Consider the following 17,542-nt stretch of genomic DNA (forward strand, 5'->3'; position numbering starts at 1 on the left):
TATGAATTCCCTCAACCCTCCTGCTCCTCAGCTATCAATCACACTATACCCGTGTTTTCCAGATCCCACCTTCCTCATAACCATTTCCTTCCTACTGAACTTTAGTGACTTGTGTTCGGCAAAAATTATCTTTCTTGGTGAGTGGTATACATATTTCTATCTTTTGTGCTTTGCAGTAGTTTCCTTTCCGCTCCTCATAGGGCTTGAGTCTTCATAAATGTTTTCTCCATGAGGTCAGACTGAGGCAGAGGGCACCAGTGCCTTTGTAAGGCCAACTTTTCTCTCTACTTCTCTTCTCCGCCATTTATCCCTTACCCTGTTTCATTAATTATCGTCTCTCTGTCTTGTATCATCACCCTTTTACTCTAATCCTAATTCTATACTTTGACCTGACAAGTATGCTTAAGTCTCTAAAATAACTTTTTCAAATTTGAATCCCTTCTGTTGTCACTTTTTTTGTTTTTGTTTTTGTTTTGCTTCAAGGAATGATTGCCTCTAACTTCTCAGTTTCCATTCAATCCCCAGTCCATTATGATTTATGAATAACCTGCTGCTTCTCTCGTTGGTCGTCATCCCACTCTGTATTTTTCCTTCCACAGCTGTTGTAGTACATTAATGACCAACATGTCCATCTATACTTTCTCCCTGAGATTTCATCCACTTGCATAGCAATGGAAACTAATGACTTCCCCCAACTCCCTTCTGAGCTTGAAATTCTTATTAACTGCCTTTGGACTTTCCTGCCTGGTTGTAGGTACTTCAGATTCACCTATCTCCCTAACTAAAATCTCTCTCCTCTCCTCTAGCCTGCCCATCTTCTTGTGTTCCCTATATCTATCAATGCCATCACCACCTTCCTAGTCCCTTATGCCTAAACCTCCAGAGTCATCCTTGACTCCTTCCTGACCATTCACATGTAATTTGCCACAAAGCCCTGTCAATTCCACTTCTGAAATATTCTTCTCATACCTCTCCTATTTTCCATCGTCACTCAGTCAAGTTTCTTGAAAATGAAACATAATCTGATGTGTCACTTCCTCAACCTTAACAATTTTTATGACTTTGTTTCCTACAGGACAAAGGCTGAAGTCCCTGGCATGGCAAACAAGGTTCTTTACAACCTGTTCCTAACCTTCCTTTCCTGCCATCAGCCTTGACCACCCTGTCCTCCAGCCCCCTCAGGAGTACTCACTGATTTTCTGCATAGGCCTGTGCCACTCTACATGTTGTCTCTGCCAGGAGCCCATTCACCTTCTGCTCAAGAATTATATCTTTTATGTTGTGTTTCTTTTTTATTTTATTTTATTCTTAATTTTTTATTGACATATAGTTGATTTACAATGTTGTGTTAGTTTCAGGTGTATAGCAAAGTGATTGTTATACATATATATATTTTTTTTCTTTTTCAGATTATTTTCCATTGTGGTTTATTACAGGGTATTGAATATAGTTCCCTGTGCTATACAGTAGGACTTTGTTGTTTATCTGTTTTATTTATAGTAGTTTGTATCTACTAATCCCAAACTCCTAATTTATCCCTCCTCCACCCCCTTTCTCCTTTGGTAACCATAAGTTTGTTTTCTGTGTCTGTGGGTTTGTTTCTGTTTTGTAAATATGTTCAATTGTATCATATTTTAGATTCTGCATATAAGTGAGATCATATGATACTTGTCTTTCTCTTTCTGATTTACTTCACTTTGTATGATAATCTCTGGGTCCATCCATGTTGCTGCAAATGGCATTATTTCATTCTTTTTTATGGCTGAGTAATATTCCAGTGTGTGTGTGTGTGTGTGTGTGTGTGTGTGTGTGTGTGTGTGTTGCATATATGTATATGCCACATCTTCTTTATCCATTCATTTGTTGATGGACATTTAGGTTGCATCCATATCTTGGTTATTGTAAACAGTGCTGCTGTGAACATTGGGATGCATGTATCTTTTCAAATTAGAGTTTTGTCTGGATATATGCCCAGGAGTGGGATTGCTGGATCATATGGCAACTCTATTTTTAGTTTTTCAAGGAACCTCCAGACTGTTTTCCATAGTGGCTGTACCAATTTACATTCCCACCATATGTTGCCTTTCTTGATCATACAAAATTAATCAGTCCTGTAGCACTTTGTTCACATCTCTAGTATAATACTTCTCCTATGTTAAAACTATCTCATGAGCTACTTAAGGACAGCACCTAGATCTTTTTAATTTCAGCATTGCCACAGCAGAATACCTGGAATATAGAATTCCGATTACTTGTGGAATGAATAAATTGAAAGTCAAAGGAAAGAGAAAGCCCACATTGAGTGTACAGAGCTTCCATGTTGTCTTGTGAATGGCAAATTGAGAGGGCGTTAAAAACTTGATTTCTGCAGTCTGTCACACCTAGGTTCAAACCATTTGTGTAACACTTACTAGCCTTGCCTGTAAAGTGGTGATGATGAGGTGGCTGTGAGAATTAAATGTAAAACACACCTCAGGGCTCCCCTGGTGGCCTGGTGGTTGAGACTCTGCACTCTCATTGCCAAGGGCACGGGTTCAGTCCCTGGTCGGGGAACTAAGATCCTGCAAGCCGTGCAGTGCAGCCAAAAAAAAAAAAAGGACATATCACAATCCGTAGTACCTTGTAATAATTTTAAGCTATTATTAAGCATGTTATGTATTTTTATTGAATAATAGTATTCCTCTGTAGTGATACTTGGTTAAACTCTAGTCAAAAATGAGGTACAAGAGTGGCATGTTCTCACATGAGCTTCCTCAGAGAACCCTGTCTTAACCGAGCTGATTTTATCTTATCAGCAACAGTGACTATCAGTCTGCTTCTATCTCCTGTTTTATTTACTTCTCTGTTATTTTTCTCCTTTTGTCTTATTATTTTTATTTTGCTGTTGTTGTTAGTGCTCTTGGGATTCATCCTACCCTTTACAAAAAGTGAGTTTTAGATACAGTAATACCAAAAAAGAAACTGAACTTGAAGAATAGGAAAGGATAAACCCAGGATAAGGATTTATAAGTAACAAAGTGGTGGTTAGGTTAAGAGGAAAGTAGAATCTAAGGAAATTCTACTTCCATTCCTTTATTCATCACACATTTATTGTTCTCTTCCTCTATACAGGGCAAGATGGGAATGGAGTGGGGACAGGGTGGGAGGGCATCAGAATTAAGTCCTAGTTTCTCTCTGTAAAGGTTTTTTTTTAATTGAATATTTTTTTGAGATAACTGTAGATGGTAAGAAATAATACCGAGAGATCCCTCGTAAATCACTTCAAGGATTTTTAAGTCTTATTAATAATGAAAGTGAGGGACTTCCCTGGTGGTGCAGTGGTTAAGAATCTGCCTGCCAATGCAGGGGACATGGGTTTGAGCCCTGGTTCGGGAAGACCCCACATGCCGCGGAGCGACTAAGCAACTAAACCCATGCACCACAGCTACTTAGCCTGCACTCCAGAGCCCGCGAGTCACCGCTGCTGAGCCCGCATGCCACAACTACTGAAACCCGCGCACCTAGAGCCCGTGCTCTGCAACAAGAGATGCCACCGCCATGAGAAGCCCACACGCCGCAACGAAGAGTAGCCCCCGCTCACCGCAAGTAGAGAAAGCTCGCGTGCAGCAACAAAGACCCAATGCAGCCAAAAGTAAATAAATATATATATATATTAAAAAAAATAATGAAGGTGAGATAGTTCCTTGTATAACTGATATGAAACCACAGGTAGAAAGCACTTCATGGTTTGAAAAAGTGAGCGTACTCTGCTTGCAGCTGCAGCAAGTAAAGAAGGCTTCATGCAGGTGTCGTTTTTAAGTCAAACCTCAAAGGATGAGTACAATTGTATTAGGTTGAGAATGGAAGGTGAGAATGAGGTAAGCCATGAGCCAGGTGAAAGGGAGGACCTGGGTTCCTTCAGTGGACAGTGGTAAATAATCTTGGCTTTTAAACTGCATACTTCTTGTAAATTGATTCTTTCTTGCCTCAGGTTTTTGGAACTCATGTAATAAGGGGCCTGTTGATAATCTCGGGTCTAATCATTAAATTTTCTGTTTTTGATACAGAGCACCTTGATTCTACTGGGAGTCTAATTTACTGAACAAGTCTCTCTTGTGCTTTTAGAATGACAGTAGAGAGCGGCATGAGCACGGCAGCGAGAGGCGGAGGCATGGCAACTCTGAGTCGTTATCCAATGGCCGAGCCCCTGGTAACTCACAGCAGGTGGTGGAACAAGAGGAAGAGGAAGATGAGGAGCTGACGTTGAAATATGGCGCCAAACATGTGATCATGCTCTTTGTCCCCGTGACTCTCTGTATGGTGGTGGTCGTGGCCACCATCAAATCAGTCAGCTTTTATACCCGGAAGGATGGGCAGCTGTACGTATGAGTATTGTGTATCATTATGCTCAAGGCCAGCGTACTGTCCTTCATAGCGTGTCGTCACCACCTTGAAGGCCTCTGCACTGAAGGGACATGAAGGCTAGGGAGTCCATCGCTCTGATGGCCAAAAGCAGATGCTGCTTTAAGTAGAGAAGATGAGAGCTGCAGAGTTATATTTTTTGTGTGGTGTCCCTAGATAGGGTTGGATTTATTTGGAATTGAGCAGTTAAGTAGTGATTTTACTGCCTCAGGGCCACTGGGCCCATTGTTCTTCTCCCTGGAATGTTCTTTTCCTTTTCTAACTTTGGTGGATTAATTCCTATCATCCTTCTCATCTTGGCTTAAATGTTGAATCCTAAAAGATAACTTCCCTGATCCTCCTAACAGAATTAGGTCCTTCCTGGTATCCTTTCTCATAGCAACCTGTTCTTTTTTCACTTGTTACAATATGCAAGTATTTATTTATTTTCATTATTTAATGCTTGGTTTCCTTCTGTACTATGAGGCCTGTGAGGAAACTTTATTTCCAGGGTGAGGTATGTAATAAATGCTCAGCAAAAAAAAAAAGTTGTTCAGTGAAAGGATGAAGAAGCAATGCAGGCTGGCACTAAGTGTTTGTGGAACTGTCATGTAGATTTCTCTGGTGCCGTTGGTGTCGACCCTTTGTCTCCAAGAAAAATGCTTTGATTCAGATGTCACCTAGTTCTGTCTCTAGGACTTTTGTGGGGCTCAAAAAGTTTTAAATGAATTTCGAAATTGGCGAGTGTCTGGAAAACTCTGTGGGGTTCTGAAAGCCAAGCTTTTAACCTTTTGGGAGAAAGGGTAAGACAGTAAGTGAAGGACAGGGATTGGAAACAATAACCAAAAGAGGTTGGGGAATATTATCTCTGTAAGTTAGAGTTAGGTTTGGCTGCATGTTAAAGAACAGGGGTTAGCAAGCTATGCCCCACAGGCCAGATCTGCCTGCCACCTCCTTTTGTAAAGGAAGTTTTACTGGACGCTGCCATGTCCATCCGTTTATATATTGTCTATGGCTGCTTGCACACTACAGTGGCAGAGTTGAGTGGTTGCAACAGAGACCACATGACACACAAAGCTTAAAGTATTTACTCTCTACTTTTTTACAGAAAGTTTGCTGAGCCCATTATAGAAAATCAAAACAGGGAATTCCCTAGCAGTCCAGTGGTTAGGACTCGGTGCTTTCACTGCCGGGGCCCGGCTTCGATCCCTGGTTGGGGAACTAAGATCCTGCAAGCTGTGTGGCACGGCCAAAAGAAAGAAAATCAAAACATCTGGTTTGAATGATGCACATATTTTCTCTGTCTCCCACAGAGTAGTGCAGAGGTAGTAGTTCAGATTGTGTAGTGGCTTCTCTTCATCAAGGACTGAGGCTCCTTCGTCCCTTCTTTTTTGGCTTCTACCCTCTAGGTTATTTCGGGGTCCAGTATTGGTGCTGGAGCCCCAGCCTTCATTCAGACAGCAGGAAGGAGTGGGGGAGAAAAGGACATGAGACATGACTCTCAGCAGAACTAACTCCTCCCTTAGAAGTTCCACACAACACATCTGCCTATAATTCATTGGCCATTACTTATTCTCATGGCCACACATAACTGTAGGGGAGGCAGAAATAAAGTCTTCTACTGGGAACATTGGTACCTGGGATAAAAGTGTTTCTATGTGAATGAGAAGCAAGGGCAAGCTGGATATGTGACATTATCTCAAGACAACTTCAGTTGCAGTCACCGTACAGATGAAGGATAATTATCAGCCATTTTACCTTCCTCTGACAACCACTTGTAGCCTAGGTAGTTTATGGCAGAATCTGGTACTTTTTTTTTTTTTTTAATGTTTTTGGAGTATAGTTGCTTTACAGTGTTGTGTTGGTTTCTGCTGTACAGCAAAGTGAATCAGCTATACATATACATATATCCCCTGTTTTTCGGATTTCCTTCCCATTTAGGTCACCACAGAGCACTGAGTATAGAGTTCTCTGTGCTGTGTAGTAGGTTTTCATTGGTTATCAGAATCTGGTACTTTAACAAATCACTAATAAGCTGTGGAGAAAGAATATTTGATGAGGTAATTATTTCGGTATAAATCATCCACTAGATGGAGCCAGTGTCTGGCTCACATAGGTCCACCTCCATATTTTACCTATCTCCTTTTATTTTGAAGGACTTATTTTAGCATATAGCTATTTTTATTAGGTTAAAAACTCTTGGTTAGATTGATGAGATGGAAAAAAGTGACTTATATCAGTTGAATCAAGGAAACAAAACTGGTGTTGGAGAGCATGTAATTTGGAATCTCCATTAACACTTACCTGGGGGCTTTTGTGTTTTATTTTATTTTAGAATCTATACGCCATTCACAGAAGACACCGAGACTGTGGGGCAGAGAGCCCTGCACTCAATTCTGAATGCTGCTATCATGATCAGCGTCATTGTCATCATGACTATTCTCCTGGTGGTTCTATATAAATACAGGTGCTATAAGGTGAGCGTGAGACACAGAGCTTTGCTTTCCACCATCTTCTTTTCATGGTTGGGCTTTGTTGTCACCTTACTTGGTCTAGTAAAGAAAAAGGTCTTATATTCTAGAACCAAGTTAATTTTTAGTTTCCCCCCTCATTTGTGGAACGTTTTAAAAATGCAAAAAGGCATAAATGAAAAACAAATGTTTTCGTATAATATCACACTCTAAATGGTTTTAACATTTTGATTTGCTGTATACTTCGGACATTCCAGAAGGATATATCCTGAACCTTTGTGAATTCCCTCATTGACAGATAGCACTGTAGCATATAATTGTCTCCATAAAATAACTTATAACTACAAAAATTCAGATTCTCAACTTGAGTACAGAACAGCAAAGCCACCTTCAGGTGCTGTTGTTAAACTCATTGATGACTGGCCGAATTCCCAGTTCTAAATTCGTAGATGTCCATTCCCTCTCTCTCTCCTGCAGGAACACAAATTCTTTACTTGGGAAACAAAGGCAGGGGAGGTTGTGCAGGAAAGACACAGGCCCAGCCCAGCCTCTGGTCCCCTACCTCACTCTCTACCTAAGTGACTTGCTTGTGAATTTCAGCTACCTGGCACGTGTTTCAGATTCATGCCTCAGAAAAAGGACAAATTATTACAGGTCATGAACCTTTAGGCTCATTCTCAAATAAAAGAAATACTAACTTTTCAAATATTGAATTCTACTCTCTTTTTAGTATTTACTTCTGTATATTCTTTAACATGGTTAAAATCAAATGCATAATCAGTATGTGTCCTTTTTTAACTTTTACTTTGGCATAAGCATTTTTCCATATTATAAATTCTTAGCAAATATGTCTAATGGTTACATAATATTTGACTCAATGAGTGTATTGTAATTCACTTCCCCTAATTTGGACATTTAAGTTGTTTCCAGATTTTCGCTCTTCTAAAAAGCAATGAATGTCTTTATGCATAGAACTTTTACGTTTTTCAAATTATTTCCTTAGGGTAAAATCCTAGGCACAGAATTTCTGGAGCGAATTATCTGCATATTTTTAACTGTCTTGCTATGCAGAATTTTGTTTTCAAGATGATAGTATCAATTTGTACTTAACACTGGTAGTGAAAGAGGCTGTCTTACCCCACCTTCACCAGCGTTTCATTTTTTTTTAAAAAATCTGCTAACCCTCATAGGCAAAGCAAAAATGTCTTAATTTGCATTTAATTGATTATTAATAAGATGGAATACCTTTTCAGTGTTCACAAACTCTAAAATTATACAGAGTTTAACCTTGTTTGTTGAGTGGGTGGAAGTATTAACCTAAGTGATGACCATTTGCAGTCTGACATCAGAATGTAGAGATTGAAGACAAAAGATGTGTGTGATGGTGACAGGTAGTCATCAACACTCAGAGAGCCAAAGATGTAAACCCATGTTGAGAAGCATACTCCTCCCCCTGCTTAAATATGCTCATGTCTCAATTACTTTATCTTTTTTTTTCCACTATATATATTTGTTTACATATAAGTGTTTACCTGCCAGTTCCATTTCTCTGCTTTATTGGACTTTCTTTGTGACTTGTATCTGGATTATATGCTACTTTTGTTCCTCACATGTTATTGGGAGTCACCTGGGGTTTTGCATTCTTCTTTGGTGTTAGGAGACCTCTTTCTGCTTTACTAGCAGGAACTTAGAGGGCTTCTCCTGGAGCTCATAGTCTTGCTAATGTCCACTTGGGTTGTGTTGAGTTCAGGTGGAGGAGGGTAGTACTGGAGGGAAAAAGTGGTAAACTCATCGCTGGCTTCCTGGTATTTCTGACTCCCCAGCCTACTGGCAGCTGCACGCATTCGATCCAGGTTTTGTAGTTGTATTAGGTAGGTAGAACTAGAACTTATCCTGATGTATTTTTGGTCAGTTTTGTGCATATTTTAGTTAATGCTTCATATTAGACCATCTAAAAGGTTTATACTTAGCTGGATTTCCACGTTCACCCATTCATTTTTGTGTTGTTTTCTTTTGCTTTTTCATACTCAAGTCTTAGCAAACACAGCCAATTCTATAGAAACAAGTTGTTGATTTTGACTCCTAGTATAAAAATAAAAGGAGCTTTTGAGTCAGAAATTCAGCAACTTGCCAGGACCTGTTTGGAAATAAGCCCTGAGGATTTGTGTGTCAGTGGTTGATTGTGCAATGTCTTTGAGAAGCACAAGAAGCTAAAAGACCAAACAAACCTTAAAAAGGAAGAAATGGAAAAAAAAAAAAAAAAAAAGGAAGAAATGGAAAAGGCAGTTAATTATTATATATCATTTGTTATAGATGAAACTGTATAGCTTACTAAAGTCACATGATTTCTGGCCTAGATAGTTCAGTGTTTAGAGGAGACCCTTGCTGTTCTGTACTGAAGCAGGGGCTCTTTTCTTTCAGAGCCTTTAGCACAGGAAAGCTGAACTAGGGTTTGTAGCAAGATGAGAAAGGCCTGTTTTACCACCTGATGTTCTAGAAAAAGGGAAGGTGTTATTTAGTCATCATCAGAAGAGGCTTTGAATTTAGGTAATAATTCAGAAAATCATAACATCAGTGATTAACCTAAATAAGAAGACCATTTACAACCATTATTACAGGCAGAGAGCTAATATTTTTACCATATGAAGAGCAGTTACAAATAATTAAAATTATGAACATCCTAATAAGAAATTTTAAAAATCCAAGCAGAGAAATTATGAAGGAAATATAGGTGGCCAGGAGAGGGAGAGGAAGAGAGAGGGAGAGAGAGGTGTATGTGTATTTTCTCACTAGCAAAAAATATATATATCAAAATAACAAATTAACATATTTAACTTATTGATTTGGTGAAGGTTAATCAGGCCTTTTTTGTGGAGTCACTAAGCCAGTATGTATCAATAGTCAGTAATTAGAAAATGTTTGTACACTTTGGTTCTGTATTTTGCTTTCATGATTTATCCCAAAGAGTTAAAAACGCTGGAAAATATTTGCATACTAGATATTACTCCTAGCATAAAATATAATTGGAAAAAGAAGGAAAACCCCACAAATTCCATGCATAAAAGAAAAGTTAAATTGTGGGTTCATGCATGTAAGTAGACTATTATTTAGTTATTTAAAAGTCATTTAAAAAAATATTTGGTGGGATGAGAATTTGTCTTTAATAAAAAATTAATTTAAAAAGCAGAATGTAAAATTTTCTATTACCTGATTCTAATTTTTTTAAAAGGTCTTTACATATGCAGACAGAAAACATGTCTGAAAGGAAATGTTAATGTCAACTTTGGTTCTCATTGGTCAGTGGGAATTCTTTTTTCTTCTAGTGTTTCTATATTTTCTATATGTTATAAGCATATGTTACTTTGTATTCAGAAAAATGCTGTTTTTTTAAAATAAAAAACATTCCCATGTTCCCTTGCCCCTTCCCCCATAAAACAAGGTAAAAAGCATTTCTTAAGAAAGTAGAGGATTTCTGGTACATAATATTTACTCTAACCCTTAATTTGGAGCTCAGTATGGAATACCAGTGTACATCTCCCACTCTTTAAAGTTTTTCTGTTTTGTAATATTTTATATACTTTTTAGTTTTATAACTTGGATTATTTCTAAAGCTAAGACTTGTAATGGGCTGGGATGCAGGTGAGAAGATTCATTTCTGCTTATTATTATTTTTTTTGCAGATGAACTAGAGTAAGGACTCCCTTTAGAATATTTTGCTAAAGTTGAAGTACTTAGAGGGGAATGTACAGGTGTCTTCAGTTTACTTTGATATGTATTAAAATGGGCTAATGGGTGGAGAGATGGATAGATGTGTTGCAAAGCAAGTACAGCAAAATGTGAATGGTAGAATTTTGGTGGTATCTGGGCAGTGGTTCACTGTGTGTTTGAAAATTTTTAGAATAAAATGTTAGGGGAGGGGCTTCCCTGGTGGCGCAGTGGTTAAGAATCCGCCTGCCAATGCAGGGGACACGGGTTCGAGCCCTGGTCCGGGAAGATCCCACATGCCACAGAGCAACTAAGCCCGTGCACCACAACTACTGAGCCTGTGCTCTAGAGCCCGCGAGCCACAACTACTGAAGCCCGTGTGCCTAGAACCTGTGCTCTGCAACAAGAGAAGCCACCACAGTGAGAAGCCTGCGCCCCGCAACAAAGAGTAGCCCCCGCTCACTGGAAGTAGAGAAAGCCCGCGTGCAGCAGCGAAGACCCAATGCAGCCAAAAATTAAATAAATGAATAAATAAATAAATTTTAAAAAAAATGTTAGGGGAGGTTTTTATGGAGGAACACCAGATATTAAATTTGTTGTATTCGGATAGTCAATTTAGAATATTTAAATGTCAAAGGAATACCAACTTTAGTGATGTAAAGCCACTCTTTTGACCTTTTCCCAAATTGTAACATTTTATAAAGTTGTTTTAAAGAAAGAGAGAATTTTTAAGAAATCTTTTCTTCAAAAGAATTAACAATCACAGATCACCTTGAGTGATCAAAATGGAACCACGAGACAAAAATTAACATAGATTCTAATGTTAACATTAGTGACAACTAGATTTTGATAGCTTAGAGTGAGATAATTGGAACAACTGGATCTGGGAGGTGTGTGGGGGAGATTTTTTTAAAAAAGAAGACAAAATAATATTCTTGATTTGGAGGTTTTCTTTTCTCCTTTTTCTTTAAGGTTTGATTTGGTCTTTTCTGATTAAGAGATATGTTTGGGAAAGTTGTTGATTAAGTAACTCCTGTCATTAAACAGTAAAGTTCATTGAAAGCATAAAGCATATTATGGGTGTATCTACCTCAAAATAATTTCACTTTTGGTTTAAAATTACCTGACAATGTATCATGCTTCTCCATTCTATTTTTTAAAACCCCAGACTCTTTGGCTTGTATAGTATTTTCCCCAATATACTCATTACATAAAATTACCATAAATTTTTTTTATCTTGTGTAATAGATTATAAAAATCAAGTTGTGCGGTCTAGTGGTTAAGACCCCACGCTTCCACTGCAGGGGGCACGGGTTCGACCCCTCGTCGGGGAACTCAGATCCCGCATGCCACATGGCGTGGCCAGAGAAATTAATTATTTAATTAATTAAAAATCAGGCTCTGTTTCTATCTCTCATATTAATAAGCTGTACATGAGTAATAATGACTAATATTTATATAGTTCTATATGAATTCTGCATAATATTAATGGACTGACATATAAGTGTTAACTTATTAATGAACCAAGTAAAATAAACATAGCATAGCAATACTTATTGAAACCTCAGATTCAATAATACTTATTGAAACCTCAGAATATTCTTTTATCAAATGGTTATGTAATTTAGACGACCTGTTTTCTCTGTACAGTTAAAGTATGTGTACATAGGTCACTTAACTGAATATCTGATTTTCAGTTTTATTGAATTTGATTTATCAATTATTTTATCAATTTATTATCAATTAATTTATTGTTTATTTAAGAAATACATCAAAATTCCTCCATTGAAAATATTGCTGCTTTAAAGTTTAAATGTTAACTGTTGACTGTTGATAAATTTTTTAATCAAAGTATAGTTAATTTACAGTATTATATTAGTTTCAGGTATACAGCACAGTGATTCGTTATTTTTACAGATTATACTCCATTAAAAGTTATTACAAGATAATGGCTATAATTCCATGTGCTATAAAATATATTCTTGTTGCTTATCTATTTTATACATAGTGGTTTGTACCTCCTAATTCCATACCCCTTATTTGTTTTTGTTTTTGTTTTTTTATTTTTATTGGAGTATAGTTGATTTACAATGTTGTGTTGGTTTCAGGAGTACAGCAAAGTGAATCAGTTATATGTCTATATATATCCACTCTTTTTTTTTTTCAGATTCTTTCCCATATAGGCCATTACAGACTATTGAGTAGAGTCCCCTGTGCTATACAGCAGGTTCTTATTAGTTATCTATCTTATATATAGTAGTGTGTATATGTCCCTTCCAATCTCCCAGTGTATCCCTCCCCACCCTTATACCCTGGTAACCATAAGTTTGTTTTCTACATCTATGAGTCTACTTCTGTTTTGTAAATAAGCTCATTTGTACTCTTATTTTTAGATTCCACATATAAGCAGTATCATATGATATTTGTCTTTCTGTGTCTGACTTCACTCAGTATGACAATCTCTAGGTCCATCCATGTTGCTGCAAGTGGCATTATTCTGTTCTTTTTTATGGCTGAGTAATATCCCATTGTGTGCATGTACCACATCTTCTTTATCCATTCGTCTGTTGATGGACATTTAGGTTGCTTCCATGTCCTGGCTATTGTAAATAGTGCTTCAATGAACATTGGCGTACCTCTAATTTGTACCCCTCACTTCCCATTCCCCTTTGGTAACCACTAGTCTGTTTTCTATATCTGTGCATCTGTTTCTGTTTTACATGTACATTTATTTGTATTACTTTTTAGATTCCACATATAAGTGGTATCGTACAGTATTTGTCTTTCTCTGTCTGACTTATTTCACTAAGCCTAATACTCTCTAGGTCCATCCACATTGCTGCAAATGGAAGAATTTTATTCTTTTATAAGGCTGAATAATATTCCTGTGTGCGTGTGTGTGTTTGTGTGTGTGTACACATCTTATCCGTTCTTCTGTTGATGGACATTTGGGTTGCTTCCATATCTTGCCTGTTGTAAATAGTGCTGCTATGAACATAGGGGTGCATGTATCTTTTCAAATTAGTGTTTTTGTTTTTCTTGGATACATACCCAGGAGTGGAATTGCTGGAATATATGGTAGTTTTATTTTTAGTTTTTTGAGGAACCTCCATACTGGTTTCCACAGTGACTGCACAAATTTACATTGCCACCAACAGGGTACAAAAGTTCCCTTTTCTCCACATCCTCGCCAATACTTGTTGTTTGTGGTCATTTTGATGATAGCTATTCTGACAAGTATGAGGTGATAACTCGTTTTGATTTGCATTTCTCTAATAATTAACAATATTGAGCATCTTTTCATGTGCCTGTTGTCCATGTGTATGTATTCTTTGGAAAAATGTCTCTTTAGGCCTTCTGCCCATTTTTTGATTGGGTTGTTTGCTTTTTGACATTGAGTTGTTTGGTTTGTTCATATATTTTGGATATTAACCCCTTGTCAGTCGTATCATTTACAAATATTTTCTCCCATTCCGTAGGTTGTCTTTGTCTGTTTTGTTTTTTTTTAACACAATAACCCTTAAAATTTTATTTATTTATTTATTTATTTATTTTGGCTGCGTTGGGTCTTCATTGCTGCTTGCGGGCTTTCTCTAGTTGCGGCGAGCGGGGGCTATTCTTCATTGCTGTGCGCTGGCATCTTATTGTGGTGGCTTCTCTTGTTGAAGACCATGAGTTCAAGGTACATGGGCTTTTGTAGTTGTGGCACGCGGGCTCAGTAGTTGTGACTCACGGGCCCTAGAGCGCAGGCTCAGTAGTTGTGGTGCAGGGGCTTAGTTGCTCCGCGGCACGTGGGATCTTCCCGGACCAGGGCTCGAACCTGTGTCCCCTGCATTGGTAGGCGGATTCTTAACCACTGCGCCACCAGGGAAGTCCCATAGGTTGTCTTCGATAATTTGGTTTTTTTAATGTATTCTTTTCTTTTTAAAATTTTACCTATTTCTGAAGGAACGAAGGTCTACATGTATTTTGGTGAAATTTCTATTTATATTATGAGTAGTTCAGCACCAAAGAGTTCTGTTATAGGTATTCACTGATCCCAAAGCTGCTTGTGTTTTGCCATTTGAAAATCATAACACATACAGAAGTAGTATACAATTTTTGAAGTAAGAAATTTGGATTTTTTTTAGGGTTATGGGATCTGTTAATTATACTGAAACTCTTTTCTAGGTCATCCATGCCTGGCTTATTATTTCATCCCTATTGTTGCTGTTCTTTTTCTCATTCATTTACTTGGGGTAAGTAGTGAAATATTTGGTCTGTTTTTCAGAAGTTAACTTTATTTGGGCTCTATAACTTGTCACTTAAATATTATGTACTTTGTTGATGAATTATTCTTAAATTATAATTGTTTCCATGTATAGGCCATACTTGGTATATATACAACTAGTTAATATTATCGATAGGGATATTCTTTTGTTGATCCTTGTTTGTAATAAGTAGAACTGAAAGAACTCAAGACTACAGTTAATTCTAAGTCTTTTTAGTAAAGAATTTACTGTATTCTTTACTTCTAGTAATAATCTTTGAATCAGAATGTTAAAGCATTTCAAGCATGTGTATAAACATGAATTGATTTTTAAACTTTTATATTGTTTCATCAGTTAGTCTTTTGCCTCTCAAATGAAATCTTACATGAGAACTTCACATATAAAATAGAAAAAAGTGGAGCTGCTCTGTTGAAGAGAATAGAGGCTCAGAGATTTGCCTGCCTTGTCTTTCTGTCAGCCCCAGTGGCAGAATACAGGTCGTAAACCATTGTACTAGCTCTTAAATTAGGAAGAAGCAATAAAACTAAAAAATAAATTGAAGACTTAATTCTTTGGTAGAAGCAGGGGGAATGACCACAGACAAAAGAAATAAATGTAAGAATCTCTATGAAATGGGTGATTTTCTGGGAAAAAAATTAATTACCAAAACTGACCACTGAAGTGATAGAAAATCTAAGTAGAGCAATGAAAAAATACAGAAGGTTGTTGAAGAGGTTCTCATCCCACCTCCACCAGTAACAACAATACCAGGCCCAAATGGTTTCATAGGGAAATTCTATTAAACCATTAAGGAGCGGATAACTCTAATGCTATTTTAACTGTTCCAGGACATAGAAAAAGAAGAAAAGCTTCCAGATTCTTTTTAAGAAGGCAGGGTAACACTAATACCAAAACCCTATGAATTATCAAGAAAAAGGAAACTGTGGATCAGTCCTATTTATTGATGCCAAAAGAATAACTAAATATTCACTAACAGGATTCAGCAACAACCCTTTGAGGGTATAATACATATGACCAAATGGAGTTTGTTTGCAGAATGGGAGACTGGTTTATTATTAGGAAATATCAATACAAGTCACCATGTTACTAAGTCATCATCTCATACATGCTAACAAGAATTTGACAAAATTCAACACTTGTCCTTGGTCAGATTCCATAATAAAACAGATGATTAGTTCTGTAACATGATAAAATATATGAATCTTATTCTAACGATTGGTATCATCCTCTCAGGAAAACTTCAGAAGCACACCTGTTACTGTTAGGACAAGATGAGGATTTCCTTTATCACTGTTGTTGTCAATCATTGCTCTGGAGGGACTAGTGAATGCAATTAAATAAGACAAAGAAATAGAGCTACACAATTTGGAAGAGAAGGTTAAATTATCAGTAATTAGAGGTAAAATGATTGTTTACTTGGTTTCAGAATTAACCAAAAAGAAATTAGAATCACTAAGTAAATTTGGTAAGGGAACTGCATACAAAATTAATTAACATAAATCAATAGCCATCATGTAAACAACTAGTTAGAAAACATAATGAAAAGAAAAAAATCCCATTTATGAGAGCAGCAAGAAAGAGAAAATATCTAGGATTAAACAGTAATTCTTTAAGTTCTATTATTAAGAAATTTTAGGGAGGTCCCTGGTGGTTTAAAGGTTAGGATTTGGTGCTTTCATTGCTGTCGCCCAGATTCAATCCCTGGTCAGGGAACTGAGATCCTGCAAGCCATGCAGCGTGGCCAAAATTTTAAAAATAAATAAATAAAATAAAGAAATTTAAAAATGCCTCTTCAGGGCTTAAAAAGAAGACTTAAACAAACGGAAAATTATACCAGGTTACATAGAAAGAATATCATCATAAAGATGTCAGTTCTCTCTTAAGTTTATTTTAAATTTTAATATAAGCCCAATAAAAATACAAATAAGATTTATTTTTAATCTGGACAAGATAATTTTAAAATTTATTTGAAAAAATAAATAAGTGAAGGTACCCCCAAGAATCGTAAAAAAGAAGAAAACTGAGGGATACTACTCCTACCTGATACAAAATTATAAAACTAGAGACTTCCCTGGTGGCACAGTGGTTAAGAATCTGCCTGCCAATGCAGGGGACATGGGTTCGAGCCCTGGTCCGGGAAGATCCCACATGCCGTGGAGCAACTAAGCCCATGCGCCTAGAGCCCGTGCTCTGCAACAAGAGAAGCCACCGCAATGCCCGTGCACTGCAACGAAGAGTGGCCCCCGCTCGCCACAACTAGAGAAAGCCCATGCGCAGCAACGAAGAGCCAACACAACCAAAAATAAATAAATAAATAAATAACTTAAAACAAAAAATATTATAAAACTATAATAATTAAAAGTGACACCTGCACTATAAACAGATAATCAGTAGAAAAGATTAGAAGGACTTAAAAAAATGCTCAAATATATAAAGGAATTTAATTTATGATAAAGGTAGTATAGAAACAGTAGGCTGTAAATGGATTATTTAGTAATTGGTGTTGAGATAATTGGGTAGTCATCCAGAGGAAAATTTTGAATTTCTTCTTTATATCTATACCAGGATAAATTCCAATGGATTAAAAATTTAAATATGAAAGTAAAACCGTAAAAGGACTAGAGAAAACCATGGGGGATGGGGAATTTAAGTATATATGTATATATATTTAATTATGTAACTTAAAAGGTCCTTCCTTAAATCTAATGTTTTATA

General features: G+C 37.0%; 1 protein-coding gene across 11 annotated transcripts in view; it reads left to right on the forward strand.

Annotated features, from left to right (window-relative positions):
• The window catches only part of PSEN1 (presenilin 1), a 77,968-nt gene that overhangs the window by 28,013 nt on the left and 32,413 nt on the right, over positions 1 to 17,542 (forward strand). For 7 of the 11 annotated variants that reach the window (XM_022576633.2, XM_022576637.2, XM_089906215.1 and 4 more), the window contains 3 exons: positions 4,105 to 4,358; positions 6,716 to 6,857; positions 14,727 to 14,794. In XM_022576633.2, coding sequence (XP_022432341.1) covers positions 4,105 to 4,358; positions 6,716 to 6,857; positions 14,727 to 14,794 — 464 coding nt within the window. Of the gene's footprint in view, positions 1 to 3,345; positions 3,632 to 4,104; positions 4,359 to 6,715; positions 6,858 to 14,726; positions 14,795 to 17,542 lie in introns of all 11 variants that reach the window. The other 4 variants (XM_089906213.1, XM_089906214.1, XM_089906212.1 and 1 more) reach the window with 2 other exon arrangements.

This window comes from Delphinapterus leucas, chromosome 2 (assembly GCF_059928025.1).
Source record: "Delphinapterus leucas isolate spDelLeu-1000000601 "Yukka" chromosome 2, BTC_Dleu_Yukka2, whole genome shotgun sequence".
NCBI lineage: Eukaryota > Metazoa > Chordata > Mammalia > Artiodactyla > Monodontidae > Delphinapterus > Delphinapterus leucas.